This window comes from Mandrillus leucophaeus, unplaced genomic scaffold (genome assembly GCF_000951045.1).
Source record: "Mandrillus leucophaeus isolate KB7577 unplaced genomic scaffold, Mleu.le_1.0 Scaffold994, whole genome shotgun sequence".
Taxonomy (NCBI): domain Eukaryota; kingdom Metazoa; phylum Chordata; class Mammalia; order Primates; family Cercopithecidae; genus Mandrillus; species Mandrillus leucophaeus.
Window position 1 is genome coordinate 429,829 of NW_012110852.1, and position 24,717 is coordinate 454,545.

Here is a 24,717-nt window from a genome sequence, read left to right on the forward strand (position 1 = left end):
CATGATTAATTTATCTTTTTCTCTTTTTGTCTTTTCCTTTTCATATCAGTCACTATGAACAAGACCGTAGTGCACTTAAAAAAAGGGAATGGGAACGGAGGAATCAAGAAGTCCAGCAAGAAGACGATCTCTTTTCTTCAGGCTTTGATCTTTTTGGGGAGCCATACAAGGTAGCTGAATATGTATGTATTTTTTCTTTCTGGAAAATGATTGTTTGTTACATTTTCGAACTCACTAATCAACATTTGATTTATGTTTAAAGCACCCAACTCATTTCCAGGGGAATATATTTTACAAGTGAAATTTGTACATACACTGTATTTGAGGCAACTGCAAGTTTCTGATGAAGTCTTCAGAAACAAATTTCATCTTCTTTCGGGAGCACAGTAGGATTGAAGAGATACTTGTGAGACTTCCTGTTTCCAATGAGCCCCTGTCTGCCCAACACTTCCTACAGCAAGGAATGCCCCCTTGACACTTTCTACTGCTGTGATTGTCAGTAGGCAGCTCCTGAAGACTTCATCAGAATGTCAACGGAGATATCTGTTTCTTTTCCCAATCAGTGTCATCCATTGCAAGGCCACTGTTTTTCTTTTCCATTTTAGGTTGTTAGCAGCTCTTCAGTGGTTTGAGTGCTCTTTGAAAATCGTTGTTCCAGAATAAAGGAAAAAAGCCAATCATTTTTTCTGATGGTTAATAATCATGGGTTAGAAGATTGTCTCAACCAGAAGGGGGTACTATAGCTAGGTTGAATTTCTAGTGGTAGTCCGGCTAGTGTGTAGCTCCAATAATCATCAAACTGCTGTGTCTACAAGTATTGATTTTATAGTGACTGCTTCTAAACTTTCTATTTGGGGTAGAGATGAGAGGGGACTGGGAAGAGATTATGATGGAAGAATCTTACTGAATTGCTGGCAGCTGGTTAGTTTTTATTGAAATGTAGTATCAGTGTAATTTTCTGTAATAAAACAAAAATGATGTAAGAAATACAACAATAGAGAAAATTTTCAAGAGCTGTGATTTTAGAAGAGTACCCTTTAAGGGACAGTGACTTCTGGAAAAGGAAAGTTCTTAAGGAAGACAGCATAGGCCCAAATACTACTTTGGGGTAGAGAGTAAGCTATTTGGATTGGTGACTGGTGAGACTAGGGTCTTGTTGCCTTGTTCAAAGCAACTAAGCAACTCTTGATTGAGACATTGCAGGAACTTTCAAGTTTGGTAAGCCTGATGAAGAAACTTAGGTCACCTAAGCTACTGGTTTTCAATCTGTCAGTAATAGTATGATCCATAAAATAGCAGTGTTCCCATATCAACAGGTTAATTTTTATACTACTTTGAAGGTATATATTTAGATATATAATTGGTTTAACAAAAATTTATGAAGGCCTACTATGTGCTAGTCACTGCCTTACACCAGTGTACAAAGAGGAATAGCATAGTCTGTGTTTTCAAGGAGTTCCTAGTCGAGTGGCAGAGATCATTTGAACCAGTGATGGCATGCCTGCATGGTGACAGAGAGATAGCAAGGGAAAGATCAGCAAAGACTTTGTACTCAAACTCATTATAAAGAGTTTGAACATAATTTTTTACATGATAAAAATCATTACAAATATTTAAATCATGGTATGGCCCGGACAAATGAACAGTTTAGAATGATGTTGGGCAGTGTGGACCATGGGTTGCAGGTAGGAGATACTAAGGAAAGATAAAGAAGCTATTGTAATTGATGAGGGGAGCTTATATCAAGAATGATTTAAGGTAGAGTAAGGAAGTTGAAATTATGGAATTGGGTGTCTAATTGCATGTGGGGAATATGGAATAAGAATTAATGTTTCCCAAGTTTTTTATTTGAGAGAGTGGTGGTATCATGAACAAGTTGTTCAGGAAGAGAACATGGTTGGTGCTTGTAGAGAAGAAATAACTAATTTAGTTTTGAGCATGTTGGCTTTGAGATGCTAGAGAGATATCAGGAGAGAGCTATCCAGAAGGCTTGGATATATGGGTCTGAAACTCATGGGAGTGGTCAAGAGAGAAGTTTAGCTGTTATTGTCTTATAGGTGTTAGTGGAAGCTGTGAGAATGCCTACCATCACTGAAGAGATTATGGAATAAAAAGGAGAACAAACAATTCTTGGGAGTAGCACCATTTAAGGGGTAAAAGAGGTGGTGAAAGCAGAGGCCAGGAAAGGAAACTCCAAAGGAATGATCAGAGTGGTAGGAAGAGAACTAGGAAAGAAACATTTAATAGAAACCTAGGGAGCTAAGGATTTTGTAGAGGAAGGATTTGCTGTGCCTCAGAGAGGTCAGGAAAGGTAAGAACTTTAAAGCAGCTGTTTGGATTTAGCAGTTAAGGAGTAATGGTGACCTTAGGGAGAGTTGTTTTATTTGTTGATGACAATGGTCACTGTGGGATGCCAAACTGCCAGGGGTTGGAGAATAAATGGGAAGTGGTTAAGTAAAGAAAGTGAGATGTCAATGTAGATATGATCTTGCAGAAATGTTTTACATGGAGGAAAAAAGAAAGAAAGATAAGTTAGAAAGTAAAGGGAGGAATTATATAAAGGGAAGCTTTTTAAAAAAATGAGATAAACGTGAACATGTTTAGAGATTGATGGGAAGCAAATAACTTCAATGGAGAAAGAGAAGGTGGAAGATACAGGAGAGAAGGGTGAAGCTAAGTGGAGAAAGGTCCCAGAGGAGATTAAAAATAATACAAGATGGAGAGCAGTTGAGGAATCATGAGCTATGGGGTGGAAGGTGGGAACAGAACATTAGAATGCGAACAAAGCAGGAGAGGGGAAGGAAGATTGGGGAAGTGCAAGAAATCAGGGCTTCCATTTTCTGCAGAAAATAGAGGAGAGGTCAAAGCATGGTAAGTGTCTTATCTTTTCTCAAGGTGAAGAAGGAACAAGGAGATAAGTTTTACATGTTATCTTTGGATGGGTTAGAAAAATGAGCTTTACTCAAAAGTTTATTCTTAAAATCCAACATCCACACTATTCTCAACACTATAATGAGGTGAAGAACTCTTGATTTATTCTCCCTTCATAATTTTAAGTCATGATAAATTGATGGTCTTGTACCTTTAAGGTAAATGCCATCTTTTCACAAGGCCTGTTATATAGATCCATTTTTTAAATGTTAGCAGTGTATTTTTGAGTAGGCAGTTGAAAAAATCTGTTATCAACATTTTCAGAAGTTTCAAAAGCCATCTGTCTTGATATTACAAGGGTACATCAAGTAGAGACATAGATGGGAACATTTAGTATAGTGTGGGGCAGGGCGTATTGCGTGATTAGTAGCTTGTTACCTTTGTGCTTCCTGATGAGGAAAAACATTTGTTCTTTTTTTTTCTTTTTTTTTTTCTGAGACGGAGTCTCACTCTGTCACCCAGTCTGGAGTGCAGTGGTACGATCTCGACCCACTGCAGCCTCTACATTCCAGGTTCAAGTGATTCTCCTGCCTCAGCCTCCCAAGTAGCTGGGATTACAGGTGCGTACCACCATGCCCAGCTAATTTTTGTATTCTTACTAGAGATGGGGTTTCACTATGTTGGCAAGGCTGGTCTCAAACTCTTGGCCTCAGGTGATTGCCCACCTTGACCTCTCAAAGTGCTGGGATTACAGGCGTGAGCCACCACGCCTAGCCAAAACCTTTGTTCTTAAGTCAAAACTGTGAAGAAAAAGAATAATGCTAGTGATTGTTGACCTAATAATTATTTTTCTTTCACCCTTGCTTTGATGATTGGTTGTCATCTTGAGCTGTGTCCACATTCAGGGTTCCCTGGGACAGCACTGAGGAGTAACAGAATACTAGAACTGATGTTGCACCTCCATAAGGCTCTCCAGACCAAGACTGGGCTGGATACCCTTGGAGTATCTGGACATGCTGACATGGCAGTGGTCATGGGGGTCCTAGAGCTGGCCCATGGTCCACTGGTAGAAACGAGAACATACCACAGCTCTTCCCTAAGGTGGCAGTGGGAGGACTTATCAAATTTAGAATAAACATTCCTGATGGTGGGTCAAGACTTTCAGGAAAGTTCTTGCTACCCTGAAGCCTAAAACAAGGTCCAGTTACCTGTCCAATAGCACCAGTGGTTCATAAACTAGCCAATATGAACACTGATCTCTAGGACCTATTATCCTTTCTTGGCAGAAAGATAAATGGTGATCTCTCATGTTCCTGGCTAATTTCTTTCCCTTCTTTTCTTTGCCTCTACCACTGCTAGAATGGAGAGAATGTTGACCGTCCCTAGATTTGGTTAGTGATAGGGAACTTCTGTCTTGGGCTGCTTTTGTAGCATATGATTTTCAAATTGGAGTTTGTGTTATGCTATTGAGAAGGATGTCTTCAAATGTTCCTGAAAAACATGAAGCCATTTGACTTGTCTAGGTTAGTGCACTAAGTCTGGTAAGGAACTGGCATGTAACAAGTGCATGCCAGCTTACTGTGTGCTAGGCACTGTGCTAGAGTTTCATGTGTGTGCTCATTTAGACCTTATAACAACTGGGGTATGCAATTTTCCCATGTTTTCCATGAGGAATTTTAACTCAGAGAATCGAGATGTCTTCTTTGCATTTTCATATCCTTATACATGGCGAATTTAGACTTTGCATCCAGTTCTGTATGATTCCGTATCTGTAACAGGAAGTTATTTATCCTCTGACGGGAAGTCAGAAGACTTGATCAGCTTACCTGCTGGATGACAGTGGAGAAGAAACTCCCTTTCTCTGATCCATAGGTTTTCTTTTTCCTTTCTGGATTGAATCATAGTAATTAATAAGAATAGTAACATTCTATGACTCTTTATAGCCCAATAGGAATGAGGAAACTGAGGTGCAGAGAGGATTATTAAGTGGCCTACCCAAGGTCATTTGTGTTGGGGCACATAGAGGTAGAGGCCAGATGGAGGCCAGACCTACTCTGCTGACTCACATGGTTGTTCTAAGGATCAAATGAAATAATGTGGGAAACCTTGCTTTGAAATCTGTAAGGTGCTATACAAATTCAGGTATTATCGTTATTATAATTAGAGTAAAGAAGGAAATAGAAACTTAGAGCTTAGAGAGATTAACTGCAAAAATACTAGAATTAGAAAAAAATGAATTACTAAATCACATGTTGGCCACAATAAAATAAAAGAAAAAAATGAGCTTCAAAACTTAAATTATTTTGCTACTTGTATTAAAAAGAAATAATATGGTACAATAGCCTCCTAGCACATTAGTCTTGCATGCAATGAAATTATACTACTGATTTGTAGATAGCATTAGAAACAAACTGAGGGAAGTTTGCATTTCCTGAAGTAATGAGAGGCGAAAAAACTTAAATGAAGGAATGCTGTTAGTCATGAGCCACAAACCAGACATGTAATTTATGCCTGAAAATACTTGGAAAATGCATTTCCTGATGATAGAGAAATTGTGATTACTTAGAAAATAAAGGCTGCAGAGGTTACCTTTAAAGAATCAACCAATTATCTAGACCGGTAAGTAAAGAAGTGAATAATTGAAAGAAGCATATAATTGATTAAAATGGCTGAGTTTCATTTTTGTCACGTTTATAATGTTCAATCAAGATTATCAAGAATATTTTGCTCCTTAATAGGATTACTAAGACTCAGGAGGGAGAAAAAGAACATTTAGTATGAATCCGAAGTTGCTATGGTGTATAATGAGAGTACATTGTGTAGGTGTGTATAAATGTATTTCGGGTCCCATTAGGTTTTCTATCCAGTGGTTCTCGTATCTCCATCTTGAGAAATTTAAAAACTGATTGACAATTACCCACCTCCAGTGGTGGGAAGGTGGAGTGCTTACTCTGACAACCTGGACTGGACTGCTAATTATATGCCAATTGTTGAATGGTGAACTTCTTGAGGCTCTGTGTCCATGTGTCCTCTGTGCATAACCCTGCCTCAGGAGGGTCCCAAATTTACCAGTGTCTGTCTTAAGAACTACTATAATAATTCCTACGTGTAGCCACAGAACATCTGTTATGCAAACCATATGGATCTTCCTTCAATCAGCAACTCAGAAAGCATCACCAGTGAACTCAACCTTGAACTGTGTGCTATACATTTCCTGTCACACGTCCTTCTGAGACAATTGCTCTATGAGGAAACTAGTCTAAGGGAGATGACATCCCTCATTTCTCCAGGTTATCACAGCTTCACTCCTGTGTCATTAGTGTGCAAGAAAGCTGCACGCCTGGATTGTATTAACCTAGACCTCTAAGTCCACATACAGACATGCTTTCACTGAGTTAGTCATCATAAGAAAAAGCCACATGAAGACGTATTTGCATCATCTTGGAAAATGAGGCCCCAAAAATTGTTTCATTGCTCAACTGTTCTTCTAAACATATCAATGAGAGGAATTCCTTTTCACATTTTATTATCAGACAACCATTTGTCTCGTTTAATGAATTAGGTTATGCTTCTTTCGATCAAAGATAATTCTGTAACCTACGAGCTTTTCCTTTTTGCCTTAGCTACCAGGAAACTCAAAGTTAATTTAATGTTAAATTGTAGTAACCAAGTTAGCCTGATTTTTGCTTTCTATTATGTACCTTTGACTCCAGTCATTGCAAATTCTTTATTTTGATATAGACAGGGTATGAATTTTAATTTATCCTATTCAATTCTATAAAAATTTATTGAGTATTTGATAAGCACAAGACATGGTGCTACATCTTGGGTATATAAAAATAAGTGAAATGTAGTCTCTGACCTTTAAGAACTCATAGTTTTATTCAAGAAAAGTTATCATAAGTGTAGTATACACTGTGTAGTAGAAGGTTGATTTTCTAGACTCGTTGAGAGAAATTTCAATTTTCCTCTAATTTTGTTCACATAGACACAGTTTTAGACATTGGCCAGTTTAGAAATTTTCTTAATTTCAAGTATATTTTTGTAACCTAGCTATGGAAAAATATATCTAAGCTTGCTTCAGAAACCCAGATCATTATAAGTAATTGTCAATGAAGAGATATTACAAAGGTAGGCAAGGTTCTCCCTACTGAGGAAAATATGAACCTCTTTTATTTACTCCTGAAATAAGAACAGGAATTTGACTAGCTTGCTTGTAAGCAAATGAGCTTTCATGTTCTTAAGTCCTGATTATGTTTCCTTAAGGAGACTACAATGACTTCTCAGGGCATGGAGGTATTACAGTGGTCTCTATGACACCTAGGGACAAGGTTCTGATTTTGCAGAGCTCTGTTTCTGTGAAAGCCAGATAATAGAATGAAGGCATTCTAATGGGAAGTGAAATGGTATTGTTTTCCCTTGTTGGGTCAGATCATTGAATATGGCCGGGTATCACTGTTCATGAGGCAAACATCTGACCCACGAGGTAATCTGTTTGACAGGCCAAAATAACCTACAAATGTTTAAAGCTTGCATCAGATTCTTGTTGGACCCTCAGCACAATGATTTTTTTTTTTTTGTTTTAAATTTAGAGATTGAACAGGGAGCCTGGTTTTGGCTGCTGTCCATGTGGTTCATTGTGCAACTCAGTTGAAGGAGACCACTATATACAAAGGGTTTATTCTTGTCTGGGCTGAAAAGTAATTCCTGCCTTTAAAAATGACAAACCTAGAGACTTTTAGGAAGTAAAAGTGACTTCTATCCATCTATAACTTTTAATATATCTTTCAGATGTACTTTTGAAAACAGAGTCATTATTCAGCTGAGGATTATAGAGAATGTTAATTGTTTAATCACTACTTCAATACTAAGGTTGCATATGATGCAATATATGATTCGAGGATAAGCAAACTAAAACTGACATGTAGTTACTTGATTTCTAAAAATATCTGTCCCTGACAGAGCTCCCTTAGCATATGTTTAGCATACTTTTCCTTAATCTTTGAAATTTATATTTCTCCTATTGCCCTCGTTTCTTTGGAAGTGTATCATATGGTTTCACATACACGGTATGAATAAAATACTTTATATGGTATATGGAGATGGTGCTGATAATGAGGCCAAGATTACTGGTTTGATTCTCTCTCTGATTGTTCCTTCTTGATATCATTTGCTGGCTCCTCATCTTATCTCAGTCTCTTAAAGGTTGATGCTTCCCAGGGTTCTCTGCGAATCCCTACCTTCTCTTTCTACGTTTGCTTTCCCCAGACGATTTCACCCATTTCTGGCACTTCGCCCTCTATCCATCTGCATATCCTCCCATCTTCACATAAAGAGGAAAACACACAGCCATACAACCTAAGTTTAGACTGAGATGCTAGCCCTGGATAGGTATACTCCCTGTGTACACCAGGAGACTGGGCTGTGTTAACGGCATGTGAAAAATTTTAGATGTCAAACAACTGTCTTCAGCAGAGAGTGTACCAATGGTTAGATGGTCACTCCCTCCTGTGCATTGAAAATGTACCCATGGCTTCTGGGACTTGAAGGCCACATAGGGTGATATCTTTTGTGGCCCACTTCCCAGATGGCTCCTTGAATACTGGTAGCCTTCTATCATTGCAACATCTTGGGCCAGGATAGTACAGCCTAGGTACAAAAAAGTCCTTTGGCTTTCTGAATTCAGCAGCTTGTTTTGATAACCTCTTTGGCATATAAAGAGAATAAAGAAAGCCACTTTTGGGGGTGAACAACTGAGCTTGCATCAAAGTCATTTCCAAGTATACAGCTACCCATCATTTTTTAGTATGATAACTTTGCTTTCTGTATTACAAAAACCCATGCAGGAGCATAATTATTTTAAAAACAATCACAGCCATTTTAATGGAACAAATACATCCCACAGGGGGTGGTGTAGCTGGTATACTGATTGTCCATAAAATGATTTAGTTGCCTCTCTAACTGCTCTACATTAGGCTAACATCACTTTGAAAAGATAACTTTGTTTTGGTTTACTTAAACAACAGTTTAAATACTTGAATAAATTTTCCTTAATAATTGAAAAGACACAGAAGGGTTTGAGTCACTGTTGAAAACAATTGCACCATTTCAAAGTAAATGAGTGTGAATCATCAATATGTAAACACAGTCTTTCCAGAATATACAGGCAAACACTAGTAATTCATACAGTTCTTTGATTAGAAGGAATCAGATTCACTTTAGTCATAAGTTAGCTCAATTAGATGCTGTTTAATTCCATTCCTTTTCTAAACTTATCATAGTCATGGTAGTACAATTTAACTGATTTTCTTATCCAATAGCCTAAGCCTTTTTCATGGTATAATGTGGTACAAAGGCTGATATGTCAAACATTTATATAGGTAGAACATTCCATTATAACTCCAATGATTGGTAAGCAAAAGTTGTTAATCACAATGTAGAATGTAGCAATTCAGCTCATCTGTCACAGAATAAATTATTTTTTCTAATAAAATTAATAAATGATATAATTTAAAACTTTTTATCAATGAACATGTTTAAGAACTGGCTAGGGAGTATACAAATGTTAGTCATACCCACTCATTCCAAGAGGCTTTTTCAATAGTGTTATTGATTTTTTTTTCTTACATAGCACATGAAAAGCATGAAATTATATGGCAACAGGACAATTTCAAAGAACCCCGTATGGTAGTCTACTTAGGGCATCTGTTTGAAACATTAACATTAGGAAACACAAACCTATTCATTCTCTCTCCTCCCACCCCCATCTTTTTGTTATTTTAGACAAACAAAGGTGATGCACTTGCCAACCGAGTCCAGAACACGCTTGGAAACTATGATGAAATGAAGGATTTGCTAACTAATCATTCTAATCAGAATCATCTAGTGGGAATTCCAAAGAATTCTGTACCCCAGAATCCCATCAACAAAAATGAACCAAGCTTTTTTCCAGAACAAAAGAACAGAATAATTCCACCTCACCAGGATAATACCCATCCTTCAGCACCAATGCCTCCACCTTCTGTTGTGATACTGAATTCAACTCTAATACATAGCAACAGAAAATCAAAACCTGAGTGGTCACGTGATAGTCATAACCCTAGCACTGTACTGGCAAGCCAGGCCAGTGGTCAGCCAAACAAGATGCAGACTTTGACACAGGACCAGTCTCAAGCCAAACTGGAAGACTTCTTTGTCTACCCAGCTGAACAGCCCCAGATCGGAGAAGTTGAAGAGTCAAACCCATCTGCAAAGGAAGACAGTAACCCTAAGTCTAGTGGAGAAGATGCTTTCAAAGAAATCTTTCAATCCAATTCACCAGAAAAATCTGAATTCGCCGTGCAAGCACCTGGGTCTCCCCTAGTGGCTTCCTCTTTATTAGCTCCTAGCAGTGGCCTTTCAGTTCAAAACTTCCCACCAGGGCTTTACTGCAAAACAAGCATGGGGCAGCAAAAGCCAACTGCATACGTCAGACCCATGGATGGCCAGGACCAAGCACCAGACATCTCGCCAACACTGAAACCTTCAATTGAATTTGAGAACAGCTTTGGGAATCTGTCATTTGGAACACTCTTGGATGGAAAACCCAGTGCAGCCAGTTCAAAGACTAAACTGCCAAAGTTCACCATCCTCCAAACAAGTGAAGTAAGTAATTTTTAAAGTTTTGTTTGGTTTCACTTTTTTAAATTTCTCTGCTCTAACCTCTATAATCCAGTATTCACAAGCAGCTCTCATTTACCTTATTGAGCTGTATAGGATACTCTTCAAGTTCAGAGTCTGAATTTTGATCTTCTGTCACTTGTGACATAACTGATTAACACGCTGCAAACACAGTTAAATCTCCATAATTTGGAATGACAAAAGACAAGTTTGGTCTGACTGAATGATTGACAAGTTGGAGTTATAAAAGAGTTTCATAAAATGCAATTGTAGTAATATTATGTACAAATTAATGACATTTGAGATTATAATTGGTCATAAGTAGTATGAGGTTCATGAGAAGACTGCGAGTCACTATAGGCCTTCACTACTCAATAGCATATTCTAAACCTAAAATACAGAAGTTTCTTAAAGTAGAAGAATGTAGAAGTGTGGTTTGCTGGAACCTGAAATAGAAGGAATTCTTTAAGAATTTTAGTTTCTTAAGTGATTACAGAGCTATTCCTTGGCAAGATCTTAATGTTATCTTCCATATCCATCAATCTTCCCTTCTGCATCTCCTTCCTCCACAGGTATCTACATAGCCCTTTTATTCTACCTTCATCCTTTCCGTCAAAGCAAAAGGCATTACAAGTAACTAAAGCCCACTGGTTTAGAATGACTAAATATCCTACCCATCTCAGGAATCATTGCCTTGTAAAAGAGAAGTCCAGAGGCACCAAAGCCTCTTCTGAGGAATGAATCGCTAATGATTGGATTCCAGGCCTTGTGGTCCCTGGGTGGGGAGCATATATGGTGCTGCCTCTCAGACACCACTATGTAAGCGGCTGTCTACTGCACCTCAAGGTCTTGATTGGAAGAAGCCACTGCCTTTAGATTGGATTCCTGTCACTGGTGACTAAAGGCTTGAAATAACACAGAGGAAGAAAGTAGGGTTAAATTCTTACTCAATAGGAGTGACAGGCAGTCTGTCTGAATGGTTACAGACTCCAAGTCAGTGTTATCTGAGTTAGAGAAGTGTGACCCTATAAGCCCCCTGGCTCTCCTTCCTTTATTTATCCTCAGCAGATGCGGTGATTTCAGAGGACAATGGGAACATAAAGGGAGGGAGGCCTGAGGCTGTTGACTATATTTTCTGAATGTATGTTTTTAATATTGTTTCATTTCTGAGGCAGTTTTGCTTTTTGTATCATCATTCATCAAGTCTTGTCAAGCTTCCTCTTAAGTATCTCTCTAGTCTGTCACCTCTACCCCCACTGCCTTTGAACCACCTGTGAGCCTTCAGTGGACTGCTGTGAGAGCCCCTCTTGACTGGTCTCCTTCCCTCTAGTCTCACCTCTCTTCCATACCATCCATGCAGGCTCATCTAACAGGCAGATCTGACCATGTCACTCCCTGCTTTTGATTCTTCAGTGCCTTCTCATCACTTCCAGGGAAAAGTCCAAATTTCTTAGTCACACATACAAGGCTCTTCACCCTTTATTTTCATACTCCTTTTTTGGCTACATATTTCACTACTTCTTCATGTGCAGTTGAAATCCCAGCCATATGGGACTACCTGTGGTTCCCTGTCATGTCATGCTTTATCACGCTTCCTTGCTTTTTGGCCTGCTGTCCCCTCAGCCTAGAATGTCTTTCCCCACCCTCCTTTGTCTTCCTGGTGAAGTCCTGTTTCTTCTTCAGGTCTGGTCAGTTGTCACCTTCTCTGTGAAAGCTTCCCTGATCCCCTCAGCTTAATTAAAAACCCCTTTGTCTCGGCTCCTCTAGCAACTTCTATATGCCCTGATTGGCACCGACTGCATTGTATTGTAGTGATTTGGTTATGTTTCTATCTCCTCTACTAGACTGTGAGCTCACTAAGAGCAAGGAATACCTCATTCTCTCTGTATCCCAAGCGCCTAGCAAATACTTAGCACATAGTAGATATTCAATAAATGTTTGTTGAATGAATGAATTTCAAAAATGGTTACTTGATTACATTTTCTAAGCCACAATGTTAATCAAATAACATGCACAAATGTAAACAATTGCTAGGAAATCCATCATGAGTTATATCTTTTTCAGTTGTATTCTGTCTGCATGTTTCTTACTCTGCTCTGCTCCTGTTCTGTCATTGAGAAATCCTAGCCATAATTTCTGTGGAATGACTTAATACAGGCTTTAATACTTAAAAACCAAAAAAGAGATCTGCTTTGAAAAAGTAGAAGTATAATGGGAGATGGGTATATCATTCTTGTTTCTTCTTTTGCCCTGGTATCTGCTGCTGTTCCCTCCTTACATAGCCAGAACTGATCTGGAAATAGCACTGCCCCATAAAGCAGTCTGTCAGCCTGTTTCCATACCTCATTAGTAGAGTGACAAATCACAGACCCAGCAAAATCCACTCTGTTGTAATTCTCTCTCTTATACATTCACAAAATGGCTGACCCAGATTCAGAAATGACTTCATGCTTTCACTCAGTGCTCTGGCACACCAATGAGAGGTACATTTTCAAAGACAGTCTGAGCTGTCATCAGCTCTGGAGACGATTATCCCAGGAGCAGCCTATGTGCATGCAGCCTTTGGTGATGGTACAAACAGACCTTGGTAGAGCTCTGTATGAAAAACGGGCCAGGTGCAATAAAGTCATGATAGGAGATCAGTGAAGAAAGTACTTATTTTAAAATATGGGTTTCAAGGAACGATTTGACAGAAGAGTAGAGACAAGCTTAAAGCCCTAAACTCAGAGACATATACAGAACCCAAGGGTAATGTGAGAATCAAAAATAGGAGGAAAAGAAAAGAGAGGTTACACAGCCCACCAAGAGAGCTTAGAAGGGTGCAGATTAAAATGCCGGCATAAATACAGACAGGGTGGAGCATTACAGAGCTTTGAACCTAATGGAATTTATGTGGCTAAAACTCTGACCAAGTCTGAAAATTCACCCTATTAAATCTTGATGCACTTTTCAAAAACACTTACCATTAGAATTCAGCCCCAGTTCCTGGCGCCAAGAAGTTTCAGACATTGGGTTCCGGGTCCCTAGTCAGTGTAGCTGTCTTTGATGAGTGGTAACATTACTCTAAGTTATTACCAAAAAGACTTATCCGTGGAGCAATCACAGTATTTCTTTGAGCATTCTCAACTTTTTCCCTGGCTCTGGTGACAGGAGGTTGATGAGTGTTAGTGAAGTGCATTTGTGGGGAGGGTGAAGCGGGATGGGTTGAATGGCCAGAAAACAGATAGCATTCTAAGATATACAAATAAGCAGATAACATTATATTTATGAATTGAGAGATCACAAACTATTACTGAAATGTGATGTGCAAGTGTGTGTGCCCATGTTTGTTCATGTGTCCACATATTGAGTATATAGTGGGGAGATTTTTATTTTTTATCATTGAAACATTTCAATGCATCTTAGAATTTCTGTATCAACAATAAGGATATTAGAAGTATAACCAACTTCATTGCAGAAGGTCAACTTTTCAATTGAGGCATGTCATTTTAACAAATAATTTGTTTAAAAACTTTATGTTAGTTGGGCGCAGTGGCTCACACCTATAATCCCAGCACTTTGGGAGGTTGAGATGGGTGTATCATGAGGTCAAGAGATCTAGACCATCCTGGCCAACTTGGTGAAACCCCGCCTCTACTAAAAATACAAAAATTAGCTGGCCACGGTGGCACACACCTGTAGTCACAGCTACTCGGGAGGCTGAAGCAGGAGAATAGCTTGAACTCGGGAGGCAGAGGTTGCAGTGAGCCAAGGTTGTGCCACTGCACTCCAGCCTGGTGACAAAGCTAGACTCTGTCTCAAAAATAAATAAATAAATAAATAAACAAACAAACAAAACTTCATGTCATAGAGTTTATTAACATTCCTGGCAATAACAACAACAAATTGCTGATGTGTTCCGCAGTTGGGTTTAGAAGAATTTTCTGGGAACTTCATCTGAAAACAGTAAAAGGCTTATTTATATCAAGTGGAAACTGAGGGTTGCTTGCAGATGGTGTTTTATTAGGAAATGAATTTGTTAATAAATGTAGCTTTATACATGATTTCTTTACATATGTTTTTGTTTATTTTTACCTTAGGATAAAAATCTGCTGGTGTAGACAGCTTTGCATTTTGGTGCAATTTGTTATTAGTATAGCTTGCCAAGTAAATAATCACATGCACATGAAAGGATTGATATCACATATTAAGTGTCTCCATCCTAAGTCAATAAGCTTTTGAAAGTACAAAACTAACGTGTAGAGTGTCATATCCCTAAAGGGTTATTTGCTTTACATGCTGCTCTTGGCTGTGATCTAAGGCTCTCTGAGGCTCCAATTGCCGCAAAACTAGTGGCCTTAGAAAAGTTTGATAGAAATGATGTGGGATTTGTCTGTAGCTTATTTTAGTGCGTAACTTTGTCAACCAGCAGAGAAATTATTGCTAACATTTGTGACTGTGACTGTCTTGTTTCACACCCTATGTAGTGATCACTGTGAGTATAATTACCTTTATTTATTGTGAGGTAGATAGTAAACTCAGGTCCCTTGTGTGAGAACTGCACTGAATGCTAGAATATTACCATTGGTGTTCTAGATATGTTCATGCAGCTACACAGAAATGAGACAGCTGCTTCACTGAATGGAAGGCTATCCAGTTGCTGTTTGCAACTCAGGCTAAGAATTTTTCACTTGACGTATTAATCTGTTTTCATGCTGCTGATAAAGACATACCTGAGACTGGGCATTTACAAAAGAAAGGGATTTAATGGACTTACACTTCCACGTGGCTGGGGAGGCCTCACAATCATGGTGGAAGGTGAGAGGCATATCTCCCATTGTGGCAGACAAGAGAGGAGAGCTTGTGCAGGGAAACTCCCCCTTATAATAAACATCAGACCTTGTGATACTTACTGTCATGAGAACATCACAGCAAAGACCTGCTCCCATGATTCAATTACCTCCCATTGGGCTCCTCCCACAAAGCATGGGAATTGTGGGAGTTACAATTCAAGATAAGATGTGGGTGGGGACAGAGCCAAACCATATTAATCCACCCCCAGTCCCTCCCAAATCTCATGTCCTCACATTTCGAATCCAATCATGCCTTCCCAACAGTACCCCAAAGTCTTAACTCATTTCAGCATTAACTCAAAAGTCCACAGTCTAAAGTCTAATCTGAGTCAATGCAAGTCCCTTCCACTTATGAGTCCATAAATTCAAAAGCAAGTTAGTTACTTTCTGGATACAATGGAGGTACAGGCATTGGGTAAATACAGCCATTCCAAATGGGAGAAATTGGTCAAAACAAAGGGACTACAGGCCCCATGCAAGTCCAAATCCAGCAGGGCCATCAAACCTTAAAGCTCCAAAATGATCTCCTTTGACTCCATGACTCATATTCAGATCATGCTGATGCAAGAGGTGGGTTCCCATGGTCTTGGGCAGCTCTGCCTCTGTGGCTTTGCAGGGCATAGCCCCCTTCCTGGCTGCTTTCATGGGCTGGCATTGAGTGTCTGTGGCTTTTCCAGGTGCGTGGTGCAAGCTGTTGATGGATCTACCATTCTGGGGTCTGGAGGTTGGTGGTCTTCTTCTCTCAGCTCCACTAGGTAGTGCCCCAGTAGGGACCCTGTGGGGGCTCCGACCCCACATTTCCCTTTCACATTGTCCTAGCAGAGGTTCTCCATGAGGGCCCTGCCTCTGCTGCAAACTTCTGCCTGGATATCCAGGCATTTCCATACATCCTCTGAAATCTAGGTGGAGGTTGCCAAACCTTAGTTCTTGACTTCTCTGCACCTGCAGGCTCAACACCATGTGGAAGCTGCCAAGGTATGGGCCTTCCATTCTCTGAAACAACAGCCCAAGTTTTACCTTGGCCCCTTTTAGCCATGGCTGGGGCAACTAGAATGCAGGGTACCAAGTCCCTAGGCTGCACAGAGCAGAGGGCCCTGGACCTGGCCTATGAAACCATCATTTCCTCCTAGGCCTCCTGGCTTGTGATGGGAGGTGCTGCTGTGAAGAACTCTGACATGCCCTGGAGACATTTTCCCTATTAACATTCGGCTCCATGTTACTTATGCAAAATTCTACAGCTGGCTTGAATTTCACCTCAGAAAATGGGATTTTCTTTCCTATTGCATTGTCAAGCTGCAAATTTTCCAAACTTTTATGCTCTGTTTCCCTTTTGAAATGGAATGCCTTTAACAACACCCAAGTCCCCTCTTGAATGCTTTGCTGCATAGAAATTTCTTCTGCCAGATATCCTAAATCATCTCTCTTAAGTTCAAAGTTCCACAAATCTCTAGGGCTGGGGCAAAATGCCACCAGTCTCTTTGCTAAAACATAACAAGAGTCACCTTTGTTCCAGTTCCCAACAAGTAACTCATCTCCATCTGAGCCCACCTCACCCTGGATTTCATTGTCCATATAATGATCAGCATTTTGGTCAAAGACAGTCAACAAGTCTCTAGGAAGTTCCAAACTTTCCCACATTTTCCTGTCTTATTCTGAGCCCTCCCAACTGTTCCAGTCTCTGCCTGTTACCCAGTTCCAAAGTTGCTTCCACATTTTCATGTATCTTTTCAGCAGCACCCCACTCCTGGTACGAATTTCCTGTATTAGTCCATTTTCATGCTGCCGATGAAGACATATCTGAGACTGGGCAATTTACAAAAGAAAGATTTAATGGACTTACAGTTCCATGTGGCTGGGGAGGCCTCACAATTGTAGCAGTAAGTTAAAGACACATCTTTCATGGCGACAGACAAGAGAAGAGAGCTTGTGCAGGGAAACTCTTCCTTATAATAACCATCAGATATCATGAGACTTACCGACTATCATGAGAAAGCACAGGAAAGACCTGCCCTTGTGATTCAATTACATCCCACCAGGTTCCTCTCATGAAGCGTGGGAATTGTGGGAGTTACAATTCAAGATGAGATTTGGGTGGGAACACAGCCAAACCATGTCACTTGATGTATATCACCAGTTTATTTTTTGTGCATTCTTATGAAAATAAAATAGTATTGAGTCCAAGGCTATATCTGGGCTATTTCTAAACCCATCAAAATGAAGGGATAACTTTATACTTTTAGGGTGCCAGAAAAGACTCTTGAACTTAGTATTTGTCTTGTAGCTGTGTGGAATCTAGAAAGCTTTGTACCTTCTTCTCTGCTAGTCCATCCCCTGGTAGTTGCATTTGGTTTATGCTTTTTTTACTAACTCTTCCAACTCACTGGTCTCATTGGTATTCAAATTCATTTTCTTATCATATTCCTCCTAACTTTCTCTTCATATTTCCTCTAACTTTAGTGTCTCCCTAAGCTAAATGAAGTGGTCTCCAGTTGAACATGTGTAGTTGATAGTGATACAGATAGAATACCTGGCTTTACATTCTTCGTGATGGAAAGGTTGGAGATGCTAGGAGAGAAGTGATTAGGAAAAACGTCCTGAGGAGTGGAGACTGAGACCATTCTCACAATAGCAGGACTGATTCGTCAGGCAGAGACACAGAGGAAACCAGGGAGGGTTTCACAGAGAATGAATGAGAAGTTTGTTTTGAACTTGGCCTTTAATATTGGGTAGTATTAGAGTAGTTCAAGAGGAATCTGGAAAGCAGTTCATATGTGTGCATATTAGTGATGAATAGAGATAATAGCATATACAGAAAGGGGAAGTGAGTAAAATGTGGAGTATGTTCTAAGGATAGGCCAGTTTATCTGCAGCTGCGGATATGTGGGACCAAAGTGAGAGAGCTCAAAAACCAGATTGCCAGTTCTCTTGAATTTGTAGGCAATGTGGCAACCAGAGTGTGACGCTGAACTTGACACGTTACTTTCCCTGTCATCGTAGGAGACCTAGGAATTCTCTCAAGACAATTGCGATCATCAATTCAAGCAGTAATTTCTGAGCTTTCCCAGGTTTGTTCTCTACCTCCCTACAAGAAAGGACATCTCAATTCTTCTCTTGTAACCATCCTTTCTTTTTCAGTGTGCTTTCCCAAGGATCTTTCTAAAGTAATGCTGAACTAGCTATTTTATACCATACTTTCCTTCCCTTGGAGTCCTTGTCCTCCATTCATCCCCTTTCTCTTCCATTTTTTTTTTTTTTTTCATTGGCATTAGTCAAACTCAGAGATAGGTCTCAAAGATGGCGTCTTAAAGAGTATGCAGATACTTGGGATTTTTTTTCTTCCTGTTTCCTCAAGTTCTTTTCTTTCTCATATGTATTTTTTTTTTCTTTTCTAAGGCTGTATGCAAGTGGTTCTAGCCATCAACATCCTAAAACAATGTCAGTGATTTCAACATGCCATTGTATAGGTAGATCAGAATATTTGGTTTCAGTGCATCTTTCTTGGCACACTTCACTTTTAAAGTCCTTGTCTTTTTTTTTTTAACACTTTTTTTGGTTGGAAAGAAACCAAAAGATTGATTTATTCTTACTCTGTTTAAAAAACAATTAATTCTTATGTTATACACATTTCTATCATCATTATTGATGATGATGCAATTTAAAACAGCACTATTTGATAATTTTAGTGATTCTTCATGAGACAGCTGAAAATAAATCTCTACTTTGGAAAGTGTGAAATATTGCAAAGCATAGTTTTAATAAGGTATACTGAGATGTGGGTTTGTCTTCTGGCCTGGACTTTGTAAAATTAAGAGAGTTATTTTGCCTTTCTAGGGCTTTTGTCACATGAGGAGATTAGACTGACTCATTCGTGGGGTTGCTTACAGCTCTAAATCTTCTCTTTGTGGTTAAGCCCAAACCTATCTTGTTTGTATAGTAATTTCAGCCATTATCTCCCCAACCCATAATCGTCTAGGAGTATCCACAGTAGAACAGCATGAAGGGATCTGAGCCCTGCCTGCACACATTCAGAACAGTTTGGAACTTTGTAAGACTACGTAAATATGGGCAGACTCGAATTGGATCTTTTTAGGGATTGACTACCAATTCAGTTGGGGTATTCTTATATTTCACCTTTTTTTTTTTTTTTTTTTTAAGTAACAGCTATATGCTGCATTTTACCAGAAAGTACCAAACTGTAGACTCAGCAAATAGCCTCCTAATCCTTTTGTCACCACCCACTAAAATAATGAAAGATAGAGCACTCCTATTTTCACATTACTTCTAGGAAAATATTTTGACAGATTCAGTATGCAGTAAAATGGTAAGCTTTTGTTATGTATATTCCAAATCATCTTGTTATCACTGGCTATATCGATTAGTTCAGTACTTTCTGAGCCAGTCATAAAAAAAGACTTCTCTCATTCTGCATTAAAGAATAAGAGAAATTGACAGGTAGATAACCATATTGATTCAACCCAAATAGTAAATGCAAGGGACTCTAGACATAAGTATTAAATCTCTTTATGGGAGTTGTAAGTGTGTTTGGTATTTTCTATTTGACATGAAAGAAAATAATCTCTAATTAACCATCATTTTAAAGTGAACTGTGCTTTGATTTGGGTTTATAATATAGGTGCCAATAACAAAAACTGTTACCTTTATACTTTATAATTTACAAATGCCTTCATACATCTTATCTTATTTTGATCCAGTTCTAATGGGGTCTGGAATTATCATTTCCTTTTCTGATGCAGAAACTTAGTCTCGGAGAGGCTAAGGGTCACTTGCCTAAAGGGACACAGCCAGCAAATGGCTATGGCAGGACCAGGACCCAGGCTTTTAGTGACACTTCCACATGGCATTTGGTGTATGGTGTGCTACTGTATATATATGGGTTAATTTTCTAAAAGTAGCGCCTCTACTGGCACATAAAGGGCAAGAGAATAATGAGCTAAATCCAGCTTAAGTTAAAATTCCCTTGTTAGGTTCATATTTCAAAAGTCTGGGACCAAACACACCAAAAGAGCAATTTTTCTTGTGGTATTACAGGTTATAGTCATGTGGTTTTCATTTACAAATATGGTGAGAAGTAGTGTTTTTGCAATATTCCTAAATGAGTAACATATGACACAACTTGTTAGAGGACCTTTTCTTGGTTCATAAAGTTTCTGAGTTTTTGTGTCTTTAGTGGGATGACTTTATCAGAAATCCTCAGACAACACAGCTAAAATCTAAATTTCTGTGGTTGAAACACAGCCACCCTCAAGAGAAACCTTAAATGTAAATGAGAGGTCAGTAAAAAGTGGGTATGAAACTAATTGCTATAGAAGCAGTAAGACTTCTCTCAATTGTTTGAGCCCCTGAAAAATAGATTAATTATAAAAACTGTCTAGGATCATCAAATTGCAAAAGTAGTTAGCAAGGAACAGACAGAATTTGTGACATTTATTCATAGACACTAAATGGGTGAGTGTCACTCTACCTCAGCAAAAGAATGCAGATGGTCCATATATAATCTACTTCAGAAAATTACTGTAACAATAAATGAACTAAGTAGCTGTGAAAGTTCTCTGAAAAGTGTACAAGACTTTGCAAATGGGAGGCGTATTTGTTTCCTGTAGCTGCAACAGAATATCACAACTGAGTGGCTTAAAACAAGAGATTTATTTTCTCACACTTCTGGAGACCAGGAGTCCAAAAAGATGCCACACTCATTCCCAGTACTCTAGAGGAGAATATTTATTTGCTTTTAAGTAGCTTCTGGTGGCCCCAGGCATTTCTTGGCTTGTGGCAGCATCATGCCAATCTCTGCCTGCATCTTCACATGGTCTTCTTCTAGGTGTGTCTCTCTGTGTCCTCTTCTTCTAAGGACATCAGTTATTGGATTGAGGGCCTACCTTATATCCCAGATGATTCATGTCTAGATCCTTAACTAACTCCATCTGAAAATACTATACATATATCCAAAAAAGGTCACATTTTGAGGTACTGAGGAATTTTTAGGGAATAGTATTCAACCCTGCATAAGAAAGGTCATTCTTCCCACTTTTCAGACTAAGAATAGAGGGAGTCTATGCTCTGCTCAGTGTGAAAAGCCTAAGCCAGTCTTTTGGAGGTAGGTGGGCTTCTCCACCTCAGAACTGACTTCAGGTTTAGTCCACAATACTTCTGAGCCAGATCTTTAAGCTGTTCAATTTGACTGCGACTATGAGAAAGACAATGGCTCTGGATAAACTGTTAAAATATAATTGTGCATAAATGAGATTTAAAAATCTTTTAGGGAAATATAAAGTTTCTTTTCACTCAGATAATAAATAAAAATAATTTATTAGTACAATTGACTTTTTTGTGAGCTAGAGCTAAGTGGGCAAACCTTTTCTGAAAAATAATTATTTTCCACTATAGGGGCTATATGGTCTGTCTGTCACAAATTCTTATCTCTGCTATTGTAGCATGAAAACAGCCAAAGACAGTACATAAATGAATGGATATGGGTGTGTGCCAATAAAATTCGATATATGGATACTGAAGCTTGAATATCACATATTTCCATGTGTCATGAAATATTCTTTTCCTCTTTTACAAACATCTTACAGTGTAAAAAATACTCTTAACTTGGGAGCCAAACCACAACAGGCAGTGGGCTGGATTTGGCTGGCAAAACTTAGTTTGCTGACCCCTGGGCTAGATCTAGACAAAGTTTCAGACAGCAGAACACATTTTGCTTCTTGTGCCTGTTATCAACAGGAAGATGGCTTTTAGAAAGTGAGGAAAGTCAGTTTTGTTCTTGTACAGAGCAGAATCCTAGAGTCAGGAGAGGTATCTATAGTCAAGGGAGAACTGGCCAAGGGAGTAGAGGCTCTCCCAGGTCTAGGCCTACAGACAGGTGAATGTAAATGTTGTGTACCCAGGATTTGAAATACTCTTCAACACCACAAATCTCACCCTCCATTCAAGAGAATCTTTTTTCTTAATAACTCGTGGGGTAAAGGTCATTTTACCTTTTGCTTCCTCAGAATTAGAGTGTCTGGACTCCCAGGGCAGGAAACCATTTGCATACCCAGTCTTGGACTCAGAATCACAAGACGTAAAAGAGGTGACCACTGATATAAGTGCTAAAAGGAAGCCAGCCCTATTATTTTATCTAAGGAGTGGATGGCCTAGGCCAAACCCAATTGACATTCTGGAATCCCTTATAGATCAGAAGGACTAAAGCATGTATTTGACTTGGGCATGGGGAGGTAGAGATTTCTAAGATTCTTGGAAAAACACGTCCTCTTGTATAGCCTATGACTTTGAGTCAAATTAGGTGAAAGGGTTGATGTTCTGTGGCAGCCCCTACAGGCTTTGCATAGCTGATATATAGGGGTGTTTTTGTATGTGTGTGCACATATGCATGTGTTAGGTGTTCATGTATCTCTTTGGGGAGGGGGTGCTGAGAAATCCAGTGGACTTCTGGAGGAGGCTAGAAATTATGGCATTCTTGGTACTTTCTGAAATTTTTGCCCAGCACGCAGGGAGATATCTAGGTTCCTAAGTGATGTAGAATGAAGGAGAAATAACAGACAGGATCTGTTTAGTTAAGGCTTTAAAGATGAGGTGAGGTTCAGCAAGGACTTTGGGAAACACATGGGTTGATGGAGAAAAAAGAAGAGGCTGCATCTTAGATGTAATGAACTGCGTAAAGCCTTGAAAGTTAATGGGGCTCTAAGGTCCGTGCTTCCTATGAATGGGATCATGCCACTCATGTCTTAAAGTAGGTATCATAGAAGAATGCTCCAATGATGTTGCAGTTTCATGAAGAAGTTTGGTGTTGGGAGAAGTAGCTGCTATGCTGTATAGTTTCAAGGTCACTGTTCTCATAGAAAACAGGGTGAATTGTGACTTCTGTCACTGTTCTTATAGAAAACGGGGTGAATTATGACTTCTGGAGTCAGTGAAGGAGATGGCCCCAGTTCTAGACTGAACTTGTTCTTTGGTCTTCCTCTGCTTGGCAGGTTGTCTTATTCATCCAGACCTTGATGTGAACTTACTGGGGAAGCTGATTTCCTCAGGGACATCCAGAAATGCCTTCCTTGGGCATCTGCTGGATATGGAGACCAGGATGTTCATCCTGAGTGGTGTCTGACCAAATGTTCTCTCCTGTGTGTTGAGACCCCAAAACTGCCTTTCTGCAGTTCTACTCTATTTAACTTGAATAAATGTGGCCTTCAGATTCTTGGGAAGATGAGAAGCTCTAACTTCCCTTCCCAGTCAAGATTGATGGATAAAAAGGGCCCACACCAGAGACATAAGCCTGAACCCACAATCCACATATATTATAATACTTCTAGAAGGAGTGGTCTTATTCAATACTGGAGGGAAGCATTTAGCTCAAGGACAAACATTTTAAAAAACCTAGTGTAACATTTTGAGTAGTTCACACTGAGTTTGATACTATGAATTATGATTTTTTTAAACTCTGAAAATGTTATCTTATGGACTGTTGGAAAGATTCACTAGATACCTGTAAAATCCAGTATTTTCTTTTATTCATTCATTTACCAAATTTGCATTGACTGCCCATTGTGTACCAGGTACTATGCCAGAAGCTGGAAAACTGAGATGATTACATATTGCCTTATCTTAGGTAGCTAAAGTCTGGGATATAGACACAAAAACAGAAAAGTCACAATGAAGTATAATAGAACAGTGTTTGGTATTCTCTTTAAGCAGAGAAAGAATAGCTATCTGAGGTGTTTAGAAAAGATTTTTCAAGGAGGTAGTAACTTGTGGCTAGCTCTTGGAGTATGATTGGAAGTTTTCTTGGTGAAGAAGTGGAAATACAGGCATTTCCTTCAATGTAAACCCACATCAGGTTGTAAATTGGCTTGATGGCTTCTGGGATTCATGAGACACAAGAGTCAGCTGTGTTTGGAGAGAGAAGAAAAGTTTGGTTGGGAAGACTGGGAGGCTTGGCATCACCTCTACATGATGGAGAGTCTTTTAAATCATTAAAAGGTAAAATGTATAAGGTATAAGCATGGTAAATAATGTTTTAGAAAAACCATCTTTACAGGATGATTGGCGGGGGAGTTGGGGGAAGGGAGTAACATGTTAGGACTGGTGAGATTCGAAGCAGAAAGATTGAACAGGCTGTTGAAATATTCCAGGCCAGAAATGCTAGCAATTTGAATTAGGGTCATTTTTGAGATAGATTTTCAAGTCTGATTCAGTGGAATTCAGTGATTAATTAGATGGGCCATTGAAAGTAAACCAACAGAGAGGAATTTAAAATGATGCTGAGGTTTCTAGCTTGGGCAAGCAATGGATGGGATGGTGATACCATTACCCAAGATTCCTTTCTTTGACATGG

At 39.2% G+C, this 24,717-nt stretch overlaps 1 protein-coding gene across 5 annotated transcripts in view; it reads left to right on the top strand.

Annotated features, from left to right (window-relative positions):
- Positions 1 to 24,717, top strand: part of AFF2 (AF4/FMR2 family, member 2) — a 501,113-nt gene that overhangs the window by 148,733 nt on the left and 327,663 nt on the right. For 4 of the 5 annotated variants that reach the window (XM_011971246.1, XM_011971245.1, XM_011971244.1 and 1 more), the window contains exon 3: positions 9,655 to 10,515. In XM_011971246.1, coding sequence (XP_011826636.1) covers positions 9,655 to 10,515 — 861 coding nt within the window. Of the gene's footprint in view, positions 1 to 54; positions 171 to 9,654; positions 10,516 to 24,717 lie in introns of those variants that run through there. The other variant, XM_011971248.1, reaches the window with a different exon arrangement.